Source organism: Sciurus carolinensis, chromosome 6, assembly GCF_902686445.1.
Source record: "Sciurus carolinensis chromosome 6, mSciCar1.2, whole genome shotgun sequence".
Classification (NCBI taxonomy): Eukaryota; Metazoa; Chordata; class Mammalia; order Rodentia; family Sciuridae; genus Sciurus; species Sciurus carolinensis.
Window position 1 is genome coordinate 55,031,855 of NC_062218.1, and position 20,816 is coordinate 55,052,670.

Consider the following 20,816-nt stretch of genomic DNA (forward strand, 5'->3'; position numbering starts at 1 on the left):
CTGTCTCAGTTTGCCAGCCCAGGAAAATAAACTGGGTCAGCTGTCATATCCCTCAAATGAAAAAAGACAGCGAGCCACCTAGATGGCAATTGGAAGAAAAGGTCAATCAGTATATTACTTTTCTCTCCATGAGTTCCTTGGCCGCTGGGTGAGTAGTGCCTTCTCACTAGCGGTGGTAATCTCTTCTGCTAAACTTTATTTTAACCTTGCAAATAGGTTAAAGGAAGGGCACTGTTAATAATGTCTTCTCTCATATACCTCTTAGCTTATTATTTGGGCTGAATCTTGCATCCTTTTCCCTCTAACTCAAGCCCTGCACAGTCCTGCTCAGATGGTATGTTCTGCAAGAAGCTGGCTTTATTTATTGTGGGAATTTCTCCTAGAGCTCTGTCATGCTCTTGCGCAGACAGAATGCAAACATTTTTGTGATTTTTGACAGTAGCTGGGATCTGTGTGGAATAGGGGGTTTTCAAAACATTTCTCAGTCAATATGTTTACTCTACTTCGCCAGCCATGCAGTGATACGGTGCATCACCAATACTTGAAATAGACTGCTACAGGAGGTCAGAATGGAGCATAGATTTTCTAACACAGCATGTTAGATGAAATGATTTTGTGTACTTTGAAGTGGAAAATTCAATCAGAATTTTCCACACTTTTTAGTTAAAGCAACACTGTTATTTATTGATGAAAGGTGGACAGAGAAAAACAACAGAATGCAAACAGAGTGGGCAAGAAATTTAGCATATTGTTCCTGGCCATAGCAAGAAATACTTTTTTCTCTTGTACTTTAATGAAAACTACTTGAGATAAAAAGGATCTGCTTAAAATACACAGCTACAGAATGCATGGAATATATGCCAGTGTGTTTAGCATGTATATGGATCAAAATGGAATCTGACTTTTTAAGAAGTTTGTTTTTCATTAAGAGATGGACTTCATGGTTGATAAATAGCAATTGCAATTGCTTAGGTAATCCATATTGGCTTAGTTTTAAAGTAGCAGAGCTCAATTGGAAAGCACCTGAGAGTATCAGGAATATAGGAATAGAAGAGAGTCTCTAATCTTTCATTGAAGTAGGCTTAGAATATTTAAATTTATTACTCATTTTTTATCTGTCCTTTGGTGCAGTGAAGCTATATCGGCATAACTACTTATTATGTAGTTGAATAGTTTATACTTTCAAATTTGCAAAACCTTAGGGTTTCAATGTCAGATTTGTGTATGCGTATTTAAGATAGAATAATAACCTAATATTAGAGTGTTGATATGTGCAGTTACTTTTCTAGTACTTTACATGTATTATTTTGCTTAATCCTCATAACAACACCATGAGCTCTGATAATCTTCAATTTCCAGCAAGGGAAGAAAGTCACAGAGAGGGCAGGTAAGTTGCCCAAAGCCATTTGGCAAAATGAAGCTGGTACTCACAGGTGCCTAAGCCATTCTTCTGAGCCATCCTTCCTGGCCACCTCTCTGAGACTCTGCACCTCAGTGTATTCAACCTGGTGGTCCTAAGGATGGATGGGTTAGCAGCTTAATTCCATTAGCATATAGGACTTATATATTTAGATTATTTTAAAGAGATGTTTTCTCAGTAGTATATTTTATTCTAGCTACAGTTTTTATTTTCTCATTGATAAACAATTTAACTTGGTATAATTCAGTTTTGTTTTTCTTTTTTCAAAAATATTCTTATGGAACCATATAAAAGCATGACTACAAATTCATCAACTTGTCTAAATAAGGTGGCTTTAAATGATAGTTTAGGCTGTCTGAAACTTTGGATTGTTCAGAGTTCTCTTGTTCTAAAGTTGATTTCCCCTTTGTTTATACTATTTGGTCTTCTGTTTTTGTCATTCTTGTGTGTGCTTTTACTTTTATTTTATAGAAATTGAATCTATAATCAACTATTAATTTCAGATTGGCATGGTAACCCAGTGGAATTCATTGTAAAAATACATCCCTTCTGTGTAATTCAGGAAATCATGTGAGTGCAATGTGATTTTAGTTTATTTTTTATTTTTTCAATTAAGAACCCAGTTAGTATTATAGAAACCAAAGTGAAAACCACCCAAGCTCATTCCTCAACTGAAGATGGCTACATTCACATGTGATGAGGGAAGGGGCTTCCTACTTGGAAATCACTTTATATTATGGTTAATAAAAATAAGAACCCACCTCATGAAAATTTTCTTAGGTCTCAAATTTAAATGTCTACGCCAGTTGTAGTCTTTGTGATCCACAGAAATCACAAGGGATCGTTTTGACTTTGAAGGAAGGATTCTGTTTTTGCAATGAGAATAGTATTCAGTCTCTGAGAAGAAGCAATTAAAACCCCAAAGCCTTTTATTGCTTTTGATGCTGGGGAAAAAAAAAAAAAAAAAAGCAAAAACCTCCCTGCACTAAAATATTTTCTGCTAATTAACTGTCACAAATGTGATGCCATTAAGCTTAGAGTCTCTTTGGTTAACTTCAAAGTCATTAACACACAGTATGCAGTCCTCCCAAATATATTTTGGAAAAAGGAAACAAATTGACAGATCTGTAATCATTGTTTCCAAGCCTTTTGTTTTTCATAGAACCTACGCTTAATTTAATGAACATTTTGTCATCAACTAATTTAAGGAACATTTAGTCATCAATATTTAGTGCTTTTCTTTGGGTAACATGCACCAGCCCTCAGGGTTCCAGGGTTGTCATGGTATGCATTTGAATACCAATTCTGTTTCCTGGTTCCCTGCTTTTTTTTGCAAGTCCCAAACTGACTTGTCAAGTTCAGTGCTAAGGACTTTTGGAGAGTATCAGTTAGGAATGTATTTAGCTGTAATTGACAGAAAACTTAACTAACGGCAGCTTAAATGAATTGGAATTTATTTTTCTTATATAAAAATGTTTTTCTGGCAGAAGGTTGGTACACTATCACAGTGGGGTCTTCAAGGACCTAGGTGACTTTTTTCTTTGCTCTCCTTAAATGTGATGCCACTGACATTATGATTGATGTCACTTTTCCAAGACAAAAAGTGGTGGTGCTCCTGCCTCTAACTGCAACATAGAGCATGGCTTATGTGAAACCCTGTATGAGAAAATGCGTAGCACAGTGCCTAGAACTTTATAGAACAAAGTTAACTTTTATCACTGCATGGGTATCCACAGTAGTGCCAGTTTTCCTAATGGTGATGGAAAGTGTGATGTAGGAGATAAGGGGTCCAACTTTAGTCCATAGCCTTCAATCTTGAAGTCCCCAACTCCAGCATTTTTCCAGCTGATGTTACTTAAAGCAGCTTATCGGAGAAAAAGTACTTTTAAAAAAATGTCAGATGCTGTACCCGTTAACAGATAGAATCTATTACTTACTAAATGAAATATATCCTCTACAAGCCAATTGTTTATTTCATTCTGTGACTCCTTTACAATAAATTTCAACACTATTAGAGGCTTAAGTTCACATTATTGATTATTTGAATATGTGTGTCATTAATCTTCCATTGCTCTCGTCTATTTTATATGTACATTTTAAGTGTCGTCTTTTGCATTTAGATAGAGAGGAATGGCCAGAAGAAACTTGACTTGTGGATATTAGCTTCATATGGCACTTCAAGAGCTCCCTTGAGCTGATTTGCCAGTAAATTTCTACACTAAAATAGGCTTTCAGAATAGTGACCGCTAGATAAACTACGAGGTGTCCTTAGTAAATAAAAATGATTAATCTCGGCAGAGTAAATTCACTATCCTGGGTCAAATAGTCTCATCCAATTCTGTTTCCTGGTTCTATAAAAAAGCCTTTTTCTTTTTGTATTAAGCTTGTCTGTAATTTTAATGGAACTTTTGAATTATTATCTGATTTTTAAAAATTGGTTCATAAAAGGGCATTGATTTTTAAAATTAGGGCCAGTTGAAATGTTGTTGATATGCAAGCTGCTCTTCTTTAATGGAGCTTAGAAAACACAGTCAAGAACACATCTTAATCTGTGTTAAGATATATCTTTTAAGAATGATCACAACTTGTAAATGATTAACTGTGCTTTGGACAGTGATTTGGGTGTGGAAATGTAAGGGAGCCAAAGGGTAAAAATGAAACTCTCTTAAGCAGGGTTCTTTCTAATTGTTCGTTTTTATTCCCTGTCATTGATACTTCTTTCCCAGGGCATTTTCCCAGTAATGATAAGACTCTCAAATCAAATAAGGCTTCTGAACACTGAAGATGTTTGCTGCTCTTCTGTTGAAGAATCCTATAGATTTATAGTGATTCTAAAAGGTGTCTCATATCCACTATATTAACTAGCTTTTTAGAAGCTTATGAACATTGTAGCTTTTATTGATTCCAGGGAATTGGACCCAACAATAAGCAATAAAAGTCGATGGTAACTTTCTTCCCATATAGGGGTGTGCAGATCAATATTTTGAATTTACTGTAATTTGCTGGTAATGGATGGAAGAACTGAAAGAATTGCAGAGCCTTGTGGGGCACAGCTGTGCAGTGTTTGCCTTTTTATCTGAGCTCAGTATAGGTCATGGGCCTTCCCCAGTAACAAGAAACATAGTTAAGTGGCAGGGTTGATACACTAATTTATCCAGAGGCTTCTTATGTCGGTTCTAAGGAAAAAAAAAAAAAGAAAATCATAAAACTTGTTCACGATGGCCTCGCTTTTGCAGAGATTGCAAGGGACCTCTAAATTTGCATTGTCTTAAAGGCAGCTATGCTCTAACTATCTAGCTATGGTGTGTGATCATCCTACTGATTTAATAGCAGGACATTCTACCGTGTCATTCTACTGAAACCCATTTGCTTTGAGACTTCAAGTTATTTTACAGAACCCTGTCCAGGTTCCATCTTGAGATGTGGAGGAAGTGTGTGGGTCAGGCCCACATGCTCACTAGTTTTTAGCCTGTCTTTGTCAGAACTCTTTGCTTGTGTTCCAGCTGCCTCAACTAATGTGAGTAGTGCACTTAAACAGCAATAGCCAATATCCAGGGTACTGTTATGTTTCAGAACTGTGTTAAAAGCACACATGCATTGTCATTATTCTTAACACCCTTTGAGATAATTTGTCTTAACCTCATTTTGTAATTTAGGAAACTGAGTCTTAGGATAAAAAGGTTTCTCAAGGACACTTTTCCAGCATTGTCTTGGATTGGAAGATGGGCACATCTGTATGTTGATTTAAGGAAGTCTGTTAGCTTTAAGTTCAATTGTTTTACTACATGTTTCTATTTTAGTTTCTTTTTATTTTGTAAGGACTGGCTTCTCTAATATGATCAAAACTAGTTTCCTTAATTTCAAAAAAGACACAGAAACTTTCACTTGAAAGAGTTCTTTTGTTCTTTGAGAACAAAGTGACTACCCAAAATACATTACCATGGGCTGCCGGCTGTTGACCTTGAGGTGCTGACTGCATTTCACTTAGTGTATACTGAACACTCAATAAACCAGTGCTGTTGGTCACATTTGTATTAGTTATTACTCAGGAAAGCCCCTTTGTGGTGCTGTCTTGGAAGATGGTGCATGTACAAGTATGATTCCTAAACTTGATTTTTTGACATCAAGGGTATAACCTTTGGGAAGCATTAAAAGCCATAGTAATTGACTGGAAAGGAAGCTTGTTTCATGTGCTCATTTACTTGGGGATAGCTGATTATTTGGCTTGTTACGCTTTTTCTACTTGACAAAAATGTGTGTTAAAAGCAACGTATTTGCAGGACTTTGCTTCAAATAAAATCAGAGTCTATAAAAACAATTTAAGTGTGAAATTTGCTTAGAAGGAGCTGCCAAGATCTGTGTTGTATTCCTCCTTTCTGTGAGTAATTGGCAGTGTGCTACCAACTCTGCAGTTTGATAGCCTACACGCGGGGGTCCCTGGTACAAATATACCAAGTCATTACTTGGTGGTGGAAAATAATTAAAATACTCTGAATGCAGACAGATGTAGACTCAAAGACAAGCTAAGTCTTGTACCAGCTCTGTGACCTTGTGTGAGTTACTTAAGCTGTCTGTGCCTTATTCTCTCATCTGTGAAATGGGACTAATAGTGGAGATGAAACAAGATGATTTATGCCATCATGTAATGGATGTTAGACTCTGTTACTTAACGGGTGATGGCAGGTAAGCTCAGTAAGAAAAACAATTTGGATCACTTGTATAAAATTTTAAGGTATGCAGTGTTTTAAAGTTTCCCCCAATTGATGATTAACTTCATGCAGGCAAGACATGGGAAGCTGGGCTGTGCTCTTATCTTACTTTGTATCTCATGCTCCTGCCCCTCAGGGACCCTCTAGTTTAGCATAGACAGTTTTTCCATCCCCTCAACCACATTTAGATTCCCATCATTTAACCTCTGACAGACTTTCACCGCTTTTGGTATCTGAAAGTCCCTTTCCTTACCTCTGTGGCACCTGCCTTTGGCTCTTCTGTGGCGGTTCCAAACTTCCCACAAGTGCAGCATCTCTTCTCCCTCCTGTGGATCCCGTTATGCATTTCCCTCTTTAGCCTGCCTCCCCTCCTGCCTCTCCACTGCCTCTTCTTTGGCCCTGCGCCTCAGCCATGCTTCCCAGATAACTGAATAAGCCTCTTGAGTCTTGTCCTGTTCGACACCCTAATGCCAGACCAATCCTTTGCAGCATGTGGATTTGACCATCTGATTCTCCTGTTTAAATGTTTGGTGAGCTCCTGTTCCTATAGGATGAAGACACACTGTTCCCCAGACCATCCGTGATCTGACCCTGTAGCTGCCTCCATGTTCCTTTCCTGTGGGTATCTTTCTGCTATGTCCTGACGACACTGAGTTTCCCCTACCTGACTTCATCCTTTTCCTCTTCTGCACTGGTCCTTTCCTCTCCCTTTCTCAGACTGGCCAACTCCCAGACATTACCAGAGAAAGAGGAGGCACAAGTATTGTGTCATTCAGAAACTTTTGAATCCCCAGGAACAGAAAACACCAGTTAAACTGGTTTAAACAACAAAGAGACTTGATTGGCTCATGAATCCCTGAAGTTCAGATACTGCTAGGCAAGGATGATCTGTTGTTTCAAACATATCATCCAAAACCCCACTTCTCCCTGTCCTCCTTCTCTCCCACGTTATTACCTGTCCTTGAGGCTGCCGTTAGCTTCCTGGGGTTAATGCTGAGCAAACATCGTTTTGCCAAGATTAGGTTCCATGCCATCTTTGAGCCAATTATACTGACCAAGAAAATGAGCTTTGTCATTAGCTTAACTTAATCTGTGCTTAGTCTAGAGGTTGAGAACAGTGTCAGTTGCACCAGCATTTCTAATCATGAATAACAGGGAATATCTTAGAGCAAGGAACAGCCCTGACCCTCCTCAAAGACAACTGATCCCCCCCACCTTTGTATTAGTGCATACTTTGAAAAGACCTCAATTCCAGGCCTTTTCACACTGCATTTTACAGTGAGTAAAGCCCTTTATCCCCAGTGCCTAGCACCGCACCTGCCACATCGACCTTTACTAAAAGGTGTGTGATTGAATAAAGGAAACCCATTTTGCTTGCTTTAATCCCCAAATGTGCCCTTGCCTTCACCCTTGAAAGAAGACTTTTGCCTTCTGTGTTACTGAAACTACAGAATTCCAAGTGAATTGCTTCAGTTTTACTTTGCCCTTCTTTAAAAAAGGCAAAGGTACCTGTTTCTACCTCATCTTTCTTCCTCTTTAGGGGAAAAACTGTCCTCTTTTTGTTTTGTTGTTGTTGTTATTATCAGAGTCGACTCTCCCTGTTCGTGTAATTCCTTCTCTCTGTCCCTCACCTTACCACAGTGTCCCACTTGGTATGGTTTGGAGGCTGTTTGTGTGTGTTGCCCAAAGGGTTATGCTGGAAGCTTGGTCTCCATTGTGGCAATGTGGAGAGGTGGTGGAACCTTGAAGAGAAAGGACCCAGTGGGAGGTAATTAGGGGACATCACTCTCAGAAGGGATTAAGGTAGTTCTTGCAAGACTCCAGTTCCTGTGAGACTGCCCAACTTGAACCTCCAAAAGTGTGAGTTAAATAAACCTCTTTTACTTATTAGTTACTCAGCCTCAGGTCTCTGTTATAGCAATGGAAAATGAACTAACACCCCATCCTCTGGTTTTCTTAAAGTACAGCAGGTAAATCGGGAACTGGATGATGTAGGCTCCAATTTTGATTCCATCACCTCATGACTTTGTGACTCTGATGGATTGTTACTCTCCTGTGGGCTTTTCCTGGGAAGGTTGAGCATCCTATCCAGGCAGTTAGGTTATTTCCTTGTGAATCTCATTGACTCTTTTGACAATAGGTTCTTAAAAGACCAAAATAGTATATGTTGTGACTCTGAAACTTTGTCTGTGTGAAGGGCTTATGAGACCAGTGCCAAAGTCTTGAGGACAATAGCTGTTTATTTAAGTTCATGGCAGAACAAACCCACATGGAAAGAAGAATGATATTTCCGATTTTCAAGGAAATGGGTATGTAACTTTAATCAAGTGAAATTTATATAAAAGCTCAGCAGACATTTTGTGTGAACTTTTCATGGTTTATTCTGTCTAGCTTTATTAGCACAAATGAATGTATTAGAGTCCCTAAGGAAAATTGATACAAAAGATAGAATGACATAATCTTGCAAAAAGGGCGAGATCTAGGATTCTTTGCTCAACTCACATTCCACCCTGGAATTTTGCTGGCGTGTTACAGGTCGAATGGTTTGAATGTTCAAGCATTTCTATAGAGAGCTCCCTACAGATTTTCCAGCTTTACTTTACTGGAAACTCATGTGCTTTGTGGGCTGTGTACAGGATTTTTCAAGAGTTATTGAAAGCCTTCTGTGCTGATTCAGAACCACGCTTGCATATAAGATCTGCTTCATTGGTATGGACTTTTCTGTACTTTGCTTCTGCCTTCAAAAGTGATTCTCAGAAATGTTGGCCAGGAAAATATGGTCCCAGGCATTTCTTTTGGGACCTCCCCAGTGCTCGAGCCTCCACCCCCAGCTGATTTTATAGTGCTGGGAAGGGAGGGCTCTTTGCAGATGACGACAGTACTCCTCACATGCAAAGGAACTAAGAACTTCAAACTTCACTACCATAATGACAGCTAGAAAATTAATATTCTCAAAAAAAAAAAAAAAACAAAACAAAACCCAAAGGTTTATGCAAATTAATAGTCCTTAGAGAGATTTAATATTACTAACCTCTAATAAGCAACTTATGCAAACAGCTCTCTCTCTAGATCTCTAGGGGTGGTGCTCAGGCAATAACATTTTTAAAAGCTCCCTGGGTAACATTAATATGTAGACAGGTTTCAGAATCACTCCATCAGCCGAATTAGCCCATGTTCAGAACCACCGCTTAAGCTGGATGATCTCATTCCTTGTTATTTTCTGTCCCCTCTTGTCATTCACACATTCGGATTGTAGTACATAATCTTAAACCTGGTGGTAGCGCTTCTGTTTCATATTGTGTGTGTGTGTTTCCCCCAACTAGCTTTGAGAGACATTTATATTGATTTCTTTCCCTTTACGTGTCCCTAACAGTACCTGGTACACCACCTTGCATACCTCAGCTCTTTGAGCACTCCCCCTAAAATGATAGTTCGTCAGTGCAGGGTACCTGTGCTGACCCCTGGCAAGAGGTTGAAGCTGCCCGTGACAGGGGAAAGATGATAATGGGGAAGCACAGGAAGTTCAAATCTACTGGTTTGTGGACAGTGGCCGGGAAATAGTGTGTGCTGGACATTGCCATTTTGTTTATTTTCAGGGTTTTTGTGGGAGGAGGTGGGGAAGCAAGTTGCCCAACTTCCAAATCCCCTTCCCTCTTTTGGAGGGGCTCCAAGAACTTGGGTCTTGTTCATCTTGATCCTGCTTCCTATTGTGCTAGGAGGAGAGCCAGGGTTCTGTTCTTGTGTCCCCTTGGCAACTGGGGCAGGGGCTATACTCACAGGGTCCTGCAAGGAGCCACAGGTAATGATGTGGGGACAGTCAGAGTGCTTCCTGGAGGGGATGCTCCCCTGGAGTGTGCCCCTGCAGAGGTGTCCTAACTGGGCGGTTTTCTGGCTAGTCATCTTCAACTCTGGGTTTAATTCCCTGGTTCTTGACCAGTTTCTGACAGTCTGCCATCATGCCGCCTTTGAGAGTGTTGACATCTGTCCCCATGACAGATTTTATGCTCCTCAGCCTCTTTCAGTTCCCTTGTTTCGAAGGACTCCAGCTGTGGCTAGTGCAGTGCACCCTTTGGCCATATGGAGCACATCCTACCACTGCTCCAGGGGTGTGATGCGGTGGCCCGTGGGCGTGGCCAGCTCTTCTTTTTCTATCTCTTCTCTCCTTCTCATTGCTTTCCATGCCATCTTAGATGATGATGACTCCAAAATCTCTCTCCAGCCCTGACCTCTTTCCTCCACCCAGTTTTGTGGGTCCAGTTGCCTGTTTGGAAGTTTCTACTTCACATTCTTGTATAGACAGATTTCTTGAAGGTCACATGTCCAAATGATATTTTCTTCCCTGAGATTCCATTTACTTAGGCCACAATTTTTTGACTCTCCACCATGCTTTTTTCTTCTATGCTCCATATCCATTTTTTTTTTTTTTCTAAGTTCTATGAAAGCATATCTCAAATCTGGCTGCTTCTCAACATCTTCACTGCTGGTCCGAGCCACCATCTTGTCTCACCTCAACTACTTCTCTACCCTCCTAAAAATTGCTATTAAATATTACCTTAAAATAGGCTTAGCGTATTTAGATATTTATCTCTTCTATTTTCCACAAGTTCTAACCTTTTTTTCTCCCTCTCTTTTCCTCCTCCTCCTCTTTTTTTTTTTTTTCTCTCATTTTCAATATACTTTTTAAAAAGTTTTGAAGCTAGACACAGTGGCACAAGCCTGTAACCCCAGTGAATTGGGAGGCTGAGGTAGGAGAATTGCAAGTTCAAGGCCAGCCTCAGCAACTCAGCAAGGCTCTAAACAACTTAGCGAGATCCCGTCTCAAAAAAAGAGAAAGAAAAATATAGGAGTAATTTTAGGTTCAGAGAAAAACCGCAGGATAGTTCAGAGAATTCCTAAACTCCCTTCCTCTAGCTTCCCTTAATTTAACATGTTACATAACCTTACATTTGTCAAAACTAACATGTCAAAACATGACTAACAATTCACTGTAGACTTTTCTTACCAGGTTTCCCTTCAGTGTTCTTTTTCTGATCCAGAATCCAATCCAAGATCCTACATTGCAGTCACTTATCATATCTCCTTAGGTCTGTGGCTGTTTTCTCATTTTTGCTTTGTTTTTCATAGCCATGACAGTTTTAGGGGTACTGGTTGGATATTCTGTAGATACCCCTCCATTGGGGTTTACCTGATGCTTTTTCTTGGTTAGAATGGAGTTACCAGGTTTTAGGGAGAATAGTGCAGAATGAAGTGTCTTTTCATCATATATCAGGGGATACCTGGTGTTAGCTTGACTTACCTGTGGTGATGCTAATGTAATTGCCTGGTCCAGGTATTGTCTGCAGCATCTCTGTGGTGATGTTGCTATTGTTCACTTCCCATACTCCGTTCTATGGAGGTAAGTCACCAAGTTCCTGTTCAGTCCCAAAGGAAAGAAAATTAAGCTCCATCATTTGAAGGGGGGACTTACCTACCTATACTATTTGAACTCCTGTAAATCTGTATCTTTTAAAGTATACTTTTACTAATGCCTTAAAAAAATAGTTCAATTCTTTAAACACCTGTGGCATTTATGTATAAAATAGTATTCATATTGCTTTATTTGTGTGTGTATAGCTATTAAATATTTTTTAAATATCCACTGTGAAAAATGACTTGGAAATATAAAACTTTATAGTTTTCTCTACCGTCTTCATGACTGAAACAAACTATTTCTCAGGAATGGCTGAGGAAGGAAGCAGAATCATTTGGTCCCTCTTGTCATCTTGGACCCTCTGTGAATTCTCTTCCTGGATTTCAGGAAACCTTTGGTACACTCAGTCATTTTGTTTTGTTTTTTGAGATGGGATCTCACTTGTTGCCCATAAGGCCTTGAACTCCTGGGGTCAAGCAATCCTTCTGCCTCATCTCCCATGTGCTAGGTCACAGGTATATGCCTACATGCCCATTCATCCTCAGTCAAGGAAAATTCTAGAAAACCCCAGAATTCTCAGACAACATTAATTTTACTTCACCTTTATTTTCAATGTAAATATTTTTAACACTTTTAGAAAGAAGGCGAAGGATATATTATTCAGTGAATAATAATTAACAGTAACTCTAAAAAGTATTAAAAGTCATTGAGTAAATGATATCAGTGAAATTAAAAAATTTTAACCTTAAATGTTAAGAGTGTATTTACTCTAGTGATACCTAATAATTAGCACATTATTTTGTTGAGATGGATTCTTCTTGCCACCCTTTTCCCCCACTTTTTTTCCTACCTTCAATTCTTGCCTAACGCTAAATTTCAAACACATGTTCCACATATGCCAAATGCAAGCTTCAGTTTATGACTCAGACCGATATCACATGTCTTATCTAATTATCCAAGTATGTGTTAGTGACCTTATCCTGACATTAAGAAAATAAAATGAGGACACATACACAGAGTACCGCAGGGGCTTTGGCGGTAAAATGCCTTGGTGCTGTTCATTTATGTCTGACCAGTGCAGATTTATCAGCGTGTGGTCTCCATACATTAGGGCAGTCGCTGCTCCCTGCTCAGTCTGCGATTGCTTAGCCCCCCTGGTATTTGCAGACTTTCGCAGCTACTGTTCACAAGGTCTTGGCCACGGCACATTCATTTCTCTCACTTTATTACCATCACATCTGATTCCAATTTGCTACCAAATTGAGTTTCCAGTCCTGAGCCTGACATTCAAGCAGTCAGGTGGATTAGCTCCTTCAGCTTGGTTAGCGTGGTGGCTTCAGGTCAGTTGACAGTGGCCTATTAAATGTCCTCTGCTCCTCATCTTGGAATCTCGGCTGCCGTCCCGGGGAGCAGCAAGGCTGGGTTACCCACTGTAACCTTTCTCCTTGTTTAGAACTCATAATTCTAGACCTACTGGAAAGACTTCTGATTTAAAACAGAGTTGGTTTTTATCCCTTATCTTGCTGTTTCAGCAGCTTTTTCTCAGAGCGAAGCAGCCAGTTTATGGTCGGGTCATTTGAGGGGATTTGATTGAGTGAACTACTTGAGTCATTCATTTGGCCCTGTCTTAGATCTTCCCAGTGATCTATTTGCATAGATAGTTGAAATCACATCTGATTTATTACTTTTTTGTTATTAATGATAGCACCTCTGATATCTTCTGTGCTGCTGTCAGATCATCTTATTGGACAGAGCAGTATTACCCTTTCAGACTCTAGGCCTTTTGCTATGTAATGGTTCTCAATTTCTTTTTAAAAGAAATAATATGGTGAAGAATTCCTTCTGGGGAGTTCTCTTTTTTCAACCTGCATACAAAACTAATTTCTAGTGGTAGGCATAACCCAAGATACACATATAGAAAATTACTCACTGGTTTTCTGTTTGCATTTCAGCTCCCAAAAAAAACCGTCCAGGTTAGAAACTTTCCTCTTGTCATCGGGGCCTTGAGTAAATGAAGGTATATTTAGGTTTCAGAATCGGAGAGCCAGGGTCAGCAAATACTATAATTTCTTGTGACTAATCAAGGATCCAAGAAAAAAGCAAAACCAAACAAGAAGAGCAAAAACTAAAGCATTCACCCTTAACCCTTATAAAGAAATCCTCAGCTATTAGGGGAAAGAAGGCTCTTCTTTGCTAAAATTATTAATTCTTTCTGCTACTAAACAGTGATGTGATTATCATAACTCTGCTTGGAAAAACATTTGCTGATAAGTAGGGAGGGCATCCTCTGTTTAAATCCCACATCACAGAGCTTTTGTTGCTTCTGATCAGATACTCTAAAGGCCATTCTCTGCAAGATGAGCTGGAGTAAATTTCACTTTTTAGAAATGATACCAAGGCTACTGTCTGCAGCAAACATTTAGCATCCAGTAAGATAGAAGCCAGGAAAGGAGAGTTTGAAGTTAAGGGGAAACACCTTTCAAACAATAATGCTCAGCCCTGGAAGGCAAAAAATAAGCTTATGGGAAAGAATAACCCAAATGAATCAAACCTTTGGGATTTATAGGATACTTCATTTCAGGTTCAAGTAGCTGGATGACTCATTGCTTCCTATTCTTTAATTAGGGTCACCACGTCAGGGTTGGAGTATTTCTGAATTCCTGTTTATTTCTTTCTTTGGTGAACTTGTTTGCTAAGTTGGTTGGTTGACTGGGTGGATTTTTGTTGTTTGTTTTCTTTTCCACAGCTTCTCTACCGATTAGGTAGATAATAATCTTAATTTGAGATAAGTGTAAGAGCCTCTTTTTCAAAGTAGGAAACCCTTTGGTAATTGTTGTGGCCATTTGGTTACAGTTTAGAGGTTCATTAACCTACTTTTAAATATCTTAAGCAATAAATTACATTTGTTGTGAGGAATAATACCAGAAGGAATCCCATGTCACCATCTTTTATTTTAAATAATGAAGTATGATATTTGGTATGCATCATGTTTTGCATGAATTTGTTTCTTTTGAGGGCAAGGTAGTCTGATTTAATTGCCCTTTTCATTTCACCTTTCATTTAATTGTAACCCTGTAAAATTTCTCCTACTACTTATATCTATTTCCTGTTTGATAAGTCCTTTGGTTCTTCAGATTTTCCTTATGCTCAATTACAGGACTGTGCAACTCAACTTAGTATTTTACTGTAGTTGCTCTGGGAGGATTGATGGTTTTTGTCCTCCAGAACTCAGTTAAGCTGTGTTTATACCTTAAACACAGTGTGCAAAGAGAACAGTGTAAGAAGGACTCCAGTATGCAATTATGGCATCAAAATCTTTTCAGTATACAGAACGCCAAATCAAGTATAATGAAGGATGATACATTTTATGTTTGTCTGGTTAACATCCCAGTAGTCTAAGGTTAATATAACATCTCCTATATGTGTTTTTCTTTTCTTTTGCAGAAGGAGCTGAGTCTCCCCCGAAGAGGAAGTCTGTAAGTAGTAGTATTATGTTTCCTTGTTTTCTTTCTGCGTAATTTGTGTTGTGGTGTTCTCTGACTTGTTACACTTCAGTGGCGATTGGAAGATTAATGATAATCAACTGAATTAAGAAAACAAAAACGTGTAATTCATTTATAGAAAGTCAAATAGTAATGATTTCACTATAATTTCCAGGGCTGCTTCTCCTGACATTATAACTAAAATATACATTTATTCTTGGGAGGATCTTATTTTTCAAAAAAAAAAAATTCCAAGAAATTTAGTCTTTTAAGCTATAGAGAGTATAAATTGATCTGAATCAGGAATTAGTGCTCATCTGTGTGTTCTGGAAATCTGTGATTATTTCTTATACTGTTGATTTTATGCAGTCAGTTGTGTACTTTGCATGTGAGTTGATAAAGACATTGAGTCAGCTGAACTTTACTCTTAGATCTAGATCTTAGTGAACTGATTCATGTAGTGCTCCTGTATCAAAACATCAGATTTATGAACCTTGACTTTGTTTCTTTATAGTGTCTCCATCTTTCATTTTTAAAGGCAAATAATATATTTGCATAAATCATAGCTTTTTCATTAGCAATTTGTAGGATGAAATTAATTGCCTTTAATATTCTACTGTGTTCACGGTAGATTTGTTATTAACTAGTACTTAAGAACTGATCTAACTATTTAGATTTGCTGTCTGATTTACATAGAAGAAGTTAGTGGAAGGGCAACTTTTTAAAATATACATTCATTCTTGGGAGCATCTTATTTTTTAAAAAAAAGTAGTATAAATCTTTAAGATAAAATTTCACAAATCTCTCTGTGGAGGATTAGAAAAATATGTAGTGACTGTTGAAAGATAAGATTCATCCTATTGGCTACATTCTGGAAATTTTTAGCCTTTGTATTTTGGAACCAAAACTCTTGAGCTGTGAATATATTATTATCATTTTGCTTCTTGTTTGTTTTTTTTTTTTTTCCAAGTTCAAACTGCCAGGTGGACTATTCCAGATGATTATTCTTGGAAAATGTGCTTAGACAAATTGTCATTAGCTCCCAGCTTCCACTTCTCTGTGCTAGAGGTTAATGGCCAAATAGCTTACATTAGGAAATGCCCTTAGAATTAAACACTCTTTTATATCATTATTAAGACTGTTTCTTCAACTTGCAAGAGTCAAAATTTTGATGTTTCCCATCATAATGAGAAATCAGAAATAAGAAAAATAGAATAAAACTACATAAACTATCTTTATTGGAAAAAATATTAATTTGTTTATTTATACTTTTATTTGGGGCTTAAACACCCTAGATATTTCATCTATGCTGTATTTGAAAACTTTAGTACTTTAGAAAAATTTTGCTAGCCTTTATACTAGATTGCACTTGGCTCTATTAATAACTTTCTAGTAATTATTAGAAAGATCATACTAATTAGCAAATTAAATTCCTTATATTTGTTTAAGAGCCATTTCTTCTTTTGCAGTTGATTAAGTCTTAATTCTATTAATGTTAACTGCTAACCATGAGTTGATCTGAAAATTTACAAAAAGAAGATATTTAAATTTATCTACTTGAGAATGGAATCTTTAATGAAAAAAAGGATAATGAATTGTTTGTTTAAAGCCCATGCTTTAAATACATAGTTAGGGAAAGAATTGTGTGCCATATAAAATCCCTTCCCTAGTAAATACCAGTTGATTGTTCAGAGGACAGAATAAAAGCACAGTGCATATGTCAAACTACAGCTACCTTTTCCAGGGAATTTTGTAAAAATATTTCCAAGTGAAGGAACACCAAAATAAACATGCGGTCTTGTATTTTCCATTAAATACAAATACTCCCCCCCAAATTAATGATGCCTGATACAGCTTTCTTTTCTGTAGCCCAATGCCACTCGATGTTTTCAGTGAACACCACAGTGTCAGGAATCATTCTCTTCATGTAAGGTTCTTTTAGGACTTTGAAAAAAGAAAATAGCTCTTAAAATAAATGCAAGAGTGGTTTTAATACAAATCTAATGAAGAAGGGCACAGGCGTATCTTTATTAGGTGTCTGTATTAGCCAACATCATGGTACCTGGTTATTAGACCCTTTAACACTTTCTCAGCTTATTTACTGCCCAGATGCCTCCTGTACCAATAATTTCAAAATCTTTCTATACCTCCTCCCAGAAGGACTGGGGTTTTGAGTCTGCTGTTCTGTTGAGTCGTGTTTAACAGTGAGCAACTGCATAGAACAGCGTTGCGCTCATTGTTTGTAGTAACACGGTGATATGATTGAAATTGTCAGAGGGCGCATACCTTCAGAGAGGCTGTGCTTTTGGAAGGAGACACCTTGTTTTGGTGTATCTGCTTCCAATTTGTTTGTCTTGAAGCATGATATTTTTAAATAACATTTTCATCTTTCCAAAACTTATAAGATCTGTTAGATTTGTTGAAAATATTTGAGTTTTGTTTAGAATAAGCTTAAAGATCATTTTTATGTCCACAATTATATATAAACATATACTTAAAACTTTCACAAATAGAAGAACACAGAAAATATGCTTTTTATTATTACTTAAAAGTATGAAAAAGCAACTTATAATCTGTCTAGAAAAGTGTAATTCAGATCCCCCCTAATTTTCAATTTATAGTCATTTTGAAAGAAATAACTTGAAAGCTCATCTTGTTTCACAAACATGTGAAAAGTTTCCAAAGGCAGTTATTGCAACCTTCTTTTTTTAATAGTGCAAAAAGTAATAAAAAATAAAATTCAAGGGAACTGCTTTCAGGCCTGGTATAACAAGTGACTTTCCAGCCCTTTCTCTCTCTTTGGGCCCCAGACCTTAACTCTGTCCCAGCTGCCCTAAGTTTTTTGCTTTAATTCTTCCATTCAAAGAATTTCCCTTCACCAAGTCTTTTGATCCCATATTCTTCCAGCATTTTCCCTCTCATTCCTCTTAGAACTAAAGTTATCTCATTCTTTGCTTGCTCTCCTCTCAACAACCTGTCAAATCATGATAGAGTTATTTGAAGGAGTACTAAACTGCAGGTAAAAGGACTGGAGGATCTGTATCAACAGGTATAATTATAAAAAACCCAATGAAAATTTCATAGGTAAGATAGCATTAACATTATAAAATTTAAAAATATGCAGAAGAATATCTTGTACTGTTTTTAAGTGCCTTGATAGTAAAAGTATAAAAACATGCATGGAAAGCAGGTTTATGATAAAGGTTATTTACTAGTGCAGGAAATGACTGAAATGGGAGTTGACTGGCCTTACAGGGAGTTTCATATATCGTTAATGTGGCTATGTGCACCTATGTGTTTATCTTTTACCCTCTTTGTTTTGGTATTGAAATATTTTAGTTAAACTACTCAATGATTTGACAAAGTAGAATTCAAGCTGTTTTAGCCAAGTATTTTCACAGATTTTAAAAATGATTTGAAGAAAAATCATATAAAATCTGCTTTGAATAAAAAAATATACCAAACGTGTGTTTTGTTTCCTGAGGATTTTTTGTTTGTTTTTGTCTCTTGATGAACATCAGCCCCAATGGCAATTTTATAATGATTGAAAGATCTTCTGTGGCAGGCACCGATTGGTTAATGACAAATTTCACAGAAAAAACATTATGAGGATAAATTTTGGTACTCTTGAAATGCCTTATTATAATACTAACTGCAGGTAGTGGGGGGCAAAGAGACAATTGCAGATGTAATCATATATTGTAACAGTTAGGTTCAGAACTAGATTCAGTGCTCTGGATTTTTAGCCTGATGCTGACTTGTCCTTTTGTATTCATTCAGCGAGGTACCAAGTATGGTAACTTACCCTGTGTGGCTGTTTGTGTAAAGGGACACAAGACTGTCTCCCCCACCAGACAGGGAGCCTGGAGCAGAGAAGGTACCCGGTTGCTTCTGATTAGCCTGCCCCAAGCCTGCTCTGTGAAGAGAAGCCGTGATCCCGTGGCTGGTTGGCAGATGCCAGGACCTTCATGGTTTATATTCAATGTGGGACACAGAGACTCCCTTGACATTATTTTGATTTTGTCAATAATTTATCTGAACAGTGTCTATTTCTAAAAGTGCATTAGTATCATGGTCTTTTATTGAGGTTTCACCCATATTTAAGAACTAAAGTCCTGAAATGACATTTCTAAGTGGAAAACTCTCTGGGAGGAGTTTGCTTTTAGGCAGAAGGAAAAAAAAAATAGTGGAAAAATGAAAAAGCCAAGATGTGAGCTAATGGATGGCAAGGAACAAAACCAAGGTGTCCCTGGCAGCTGCTGCTTATTTTTAAAGGACTCCTTTGTCTTCTGTTAATTGCCCAAATAAACAGCTCTCCGGGACAGAGGCTGCTGCTTCTTTTTCAATTCCCTAGAGTCTCTTGGTAGCTTTTATACCCCAGAGAGAGGAGCAGGAAATTGGTTATGCTAGCTCTCTCCTTTCCTCCCATCCTGCTTTTTAATGGTCTTACAGATTTCTCCACACAGAGAAGAAGGAAATTGTATTATCTATTCTTAGCAATAGATTCTCCCTGTACTTAAAATGGTCTTTCTTCTACCTTGTTTAATTATGAGCCTTAGTGCATTGTTTCATGTATCTCTGTAGGCCTGTGATCTCTAAAAGTATCTGCAATTATCAGTTTCTTTTAGTGGAATCAATGATTGATACTTAGGTGACTTCTTGGCCTTATGTTCTTTGGTCATATATGCTTTAAAGATTTTTAATGGGTATCCAGCAGCAGGAACCCAACGCAGAAGCAACTCATCATGTGCACAGCAGTCCTGGAAAAATATGTCTCTGCATGCTGAGGAATTGCTGGGAGTATTAAAATTACCGGAAGCAAGATGAATCTTGGCTCATCTTAATGTCTTGATCTAGCAACAATGCCAGCATCTTATAACAGAATTCCTTTCAATAGTGTTAATGTTTCTTTTCTATTCACCCTTTTCTTTCATTATTTGGAAAGTGACTGGAGTCCAGTAGGGTTGGCTGGGAGTAAGCATGGTAGATGTCCATACCGTCTGTCATATGCTAGGCACGCTTGGAAGCCCACCTCACTTTCATAAAGGGGATGTCCCTCTTAATCACACCTACTGCAGTGTCAGACATCCCAGTGCCAGAAATTCATTTGCTTGGATCTTGAAGATGTTTTCTTTGGTACCTTACTGAAACAGACATACCTTGGGGGATAGCAGAAGTTAGTCAATTAATGGGGTGCTTCTGGTGTACAGACCAGAAGCAAGGCTACCAGAGAGTAGAGGAGGTGTTGAGAACCATTTGGCTACATGAATTATACACTTATTTGACTCATTTCTAATTTGGCCTTTCTTAGGTGGGTGCAAGAGTGTTCAGGGATGGGTAGAAAGATGAGAGTGATGAGCAAAGGGAGACAGTATTGTCAAAGAATGGTTTAGGACCTTGGAGGCAGAGGAACCTGATGGTCCCTGGGAATTTCTGGGTGGAACTGAGCCTGCTGGAACTCTGAGATAGAATTTGTCATATGATAGATATACTGAATTGCTTGCTTTGAATTAGAAAGTTTCTAAGGTTGAATTCCTTATTTTGAGACAAGATAGGAAGTGACCTTATATGTAATTGAAGAAACCTGAGTTAATGTCATTGGTGTACATAGTTCTATGCAATTTTTTTTTTTTTAAAGAGTTAAATTCAGGCCCGGTGTATTCAGAGCACAATGCCTTGACTGGCTGTTTAGAAAAGTGGTTGGAGTAAATGAGGTTATTTTCAGAATGCAGGGAGAGGGAATCACCTTGGTTTTACAACTGATTTGAAATAGATTTATGAGATTTTCAGCAAGG

General features: G+C 37.9%; 1 protein-coding gene across 2 annotated transcripts in view; it reads left to right on the forward strand.

Annotated features, from left to right (window-relative positions):
* LOC124987467 (microtubule-associated serine/threonine-protein kinase 4-like) overlaps positions 1-20,816 on the forward strand; it is a 316,071-nt gene that overhangs the window by 280,578 nt on the left and 14,677 nt on the right. For both annotated transcript variants that reach the window (XM_047556726.1, XM_047556724.1), the window contains exon 4: positions 14,984-15,015. In XM_047556726.1, the coding sequence (XP_047412682.1) occupies positions 14,984-15,015 (32 nt within the window). The remainder of the gene's footprint in view (positions 1-14,983; positions 15,016-20,816) is intronic.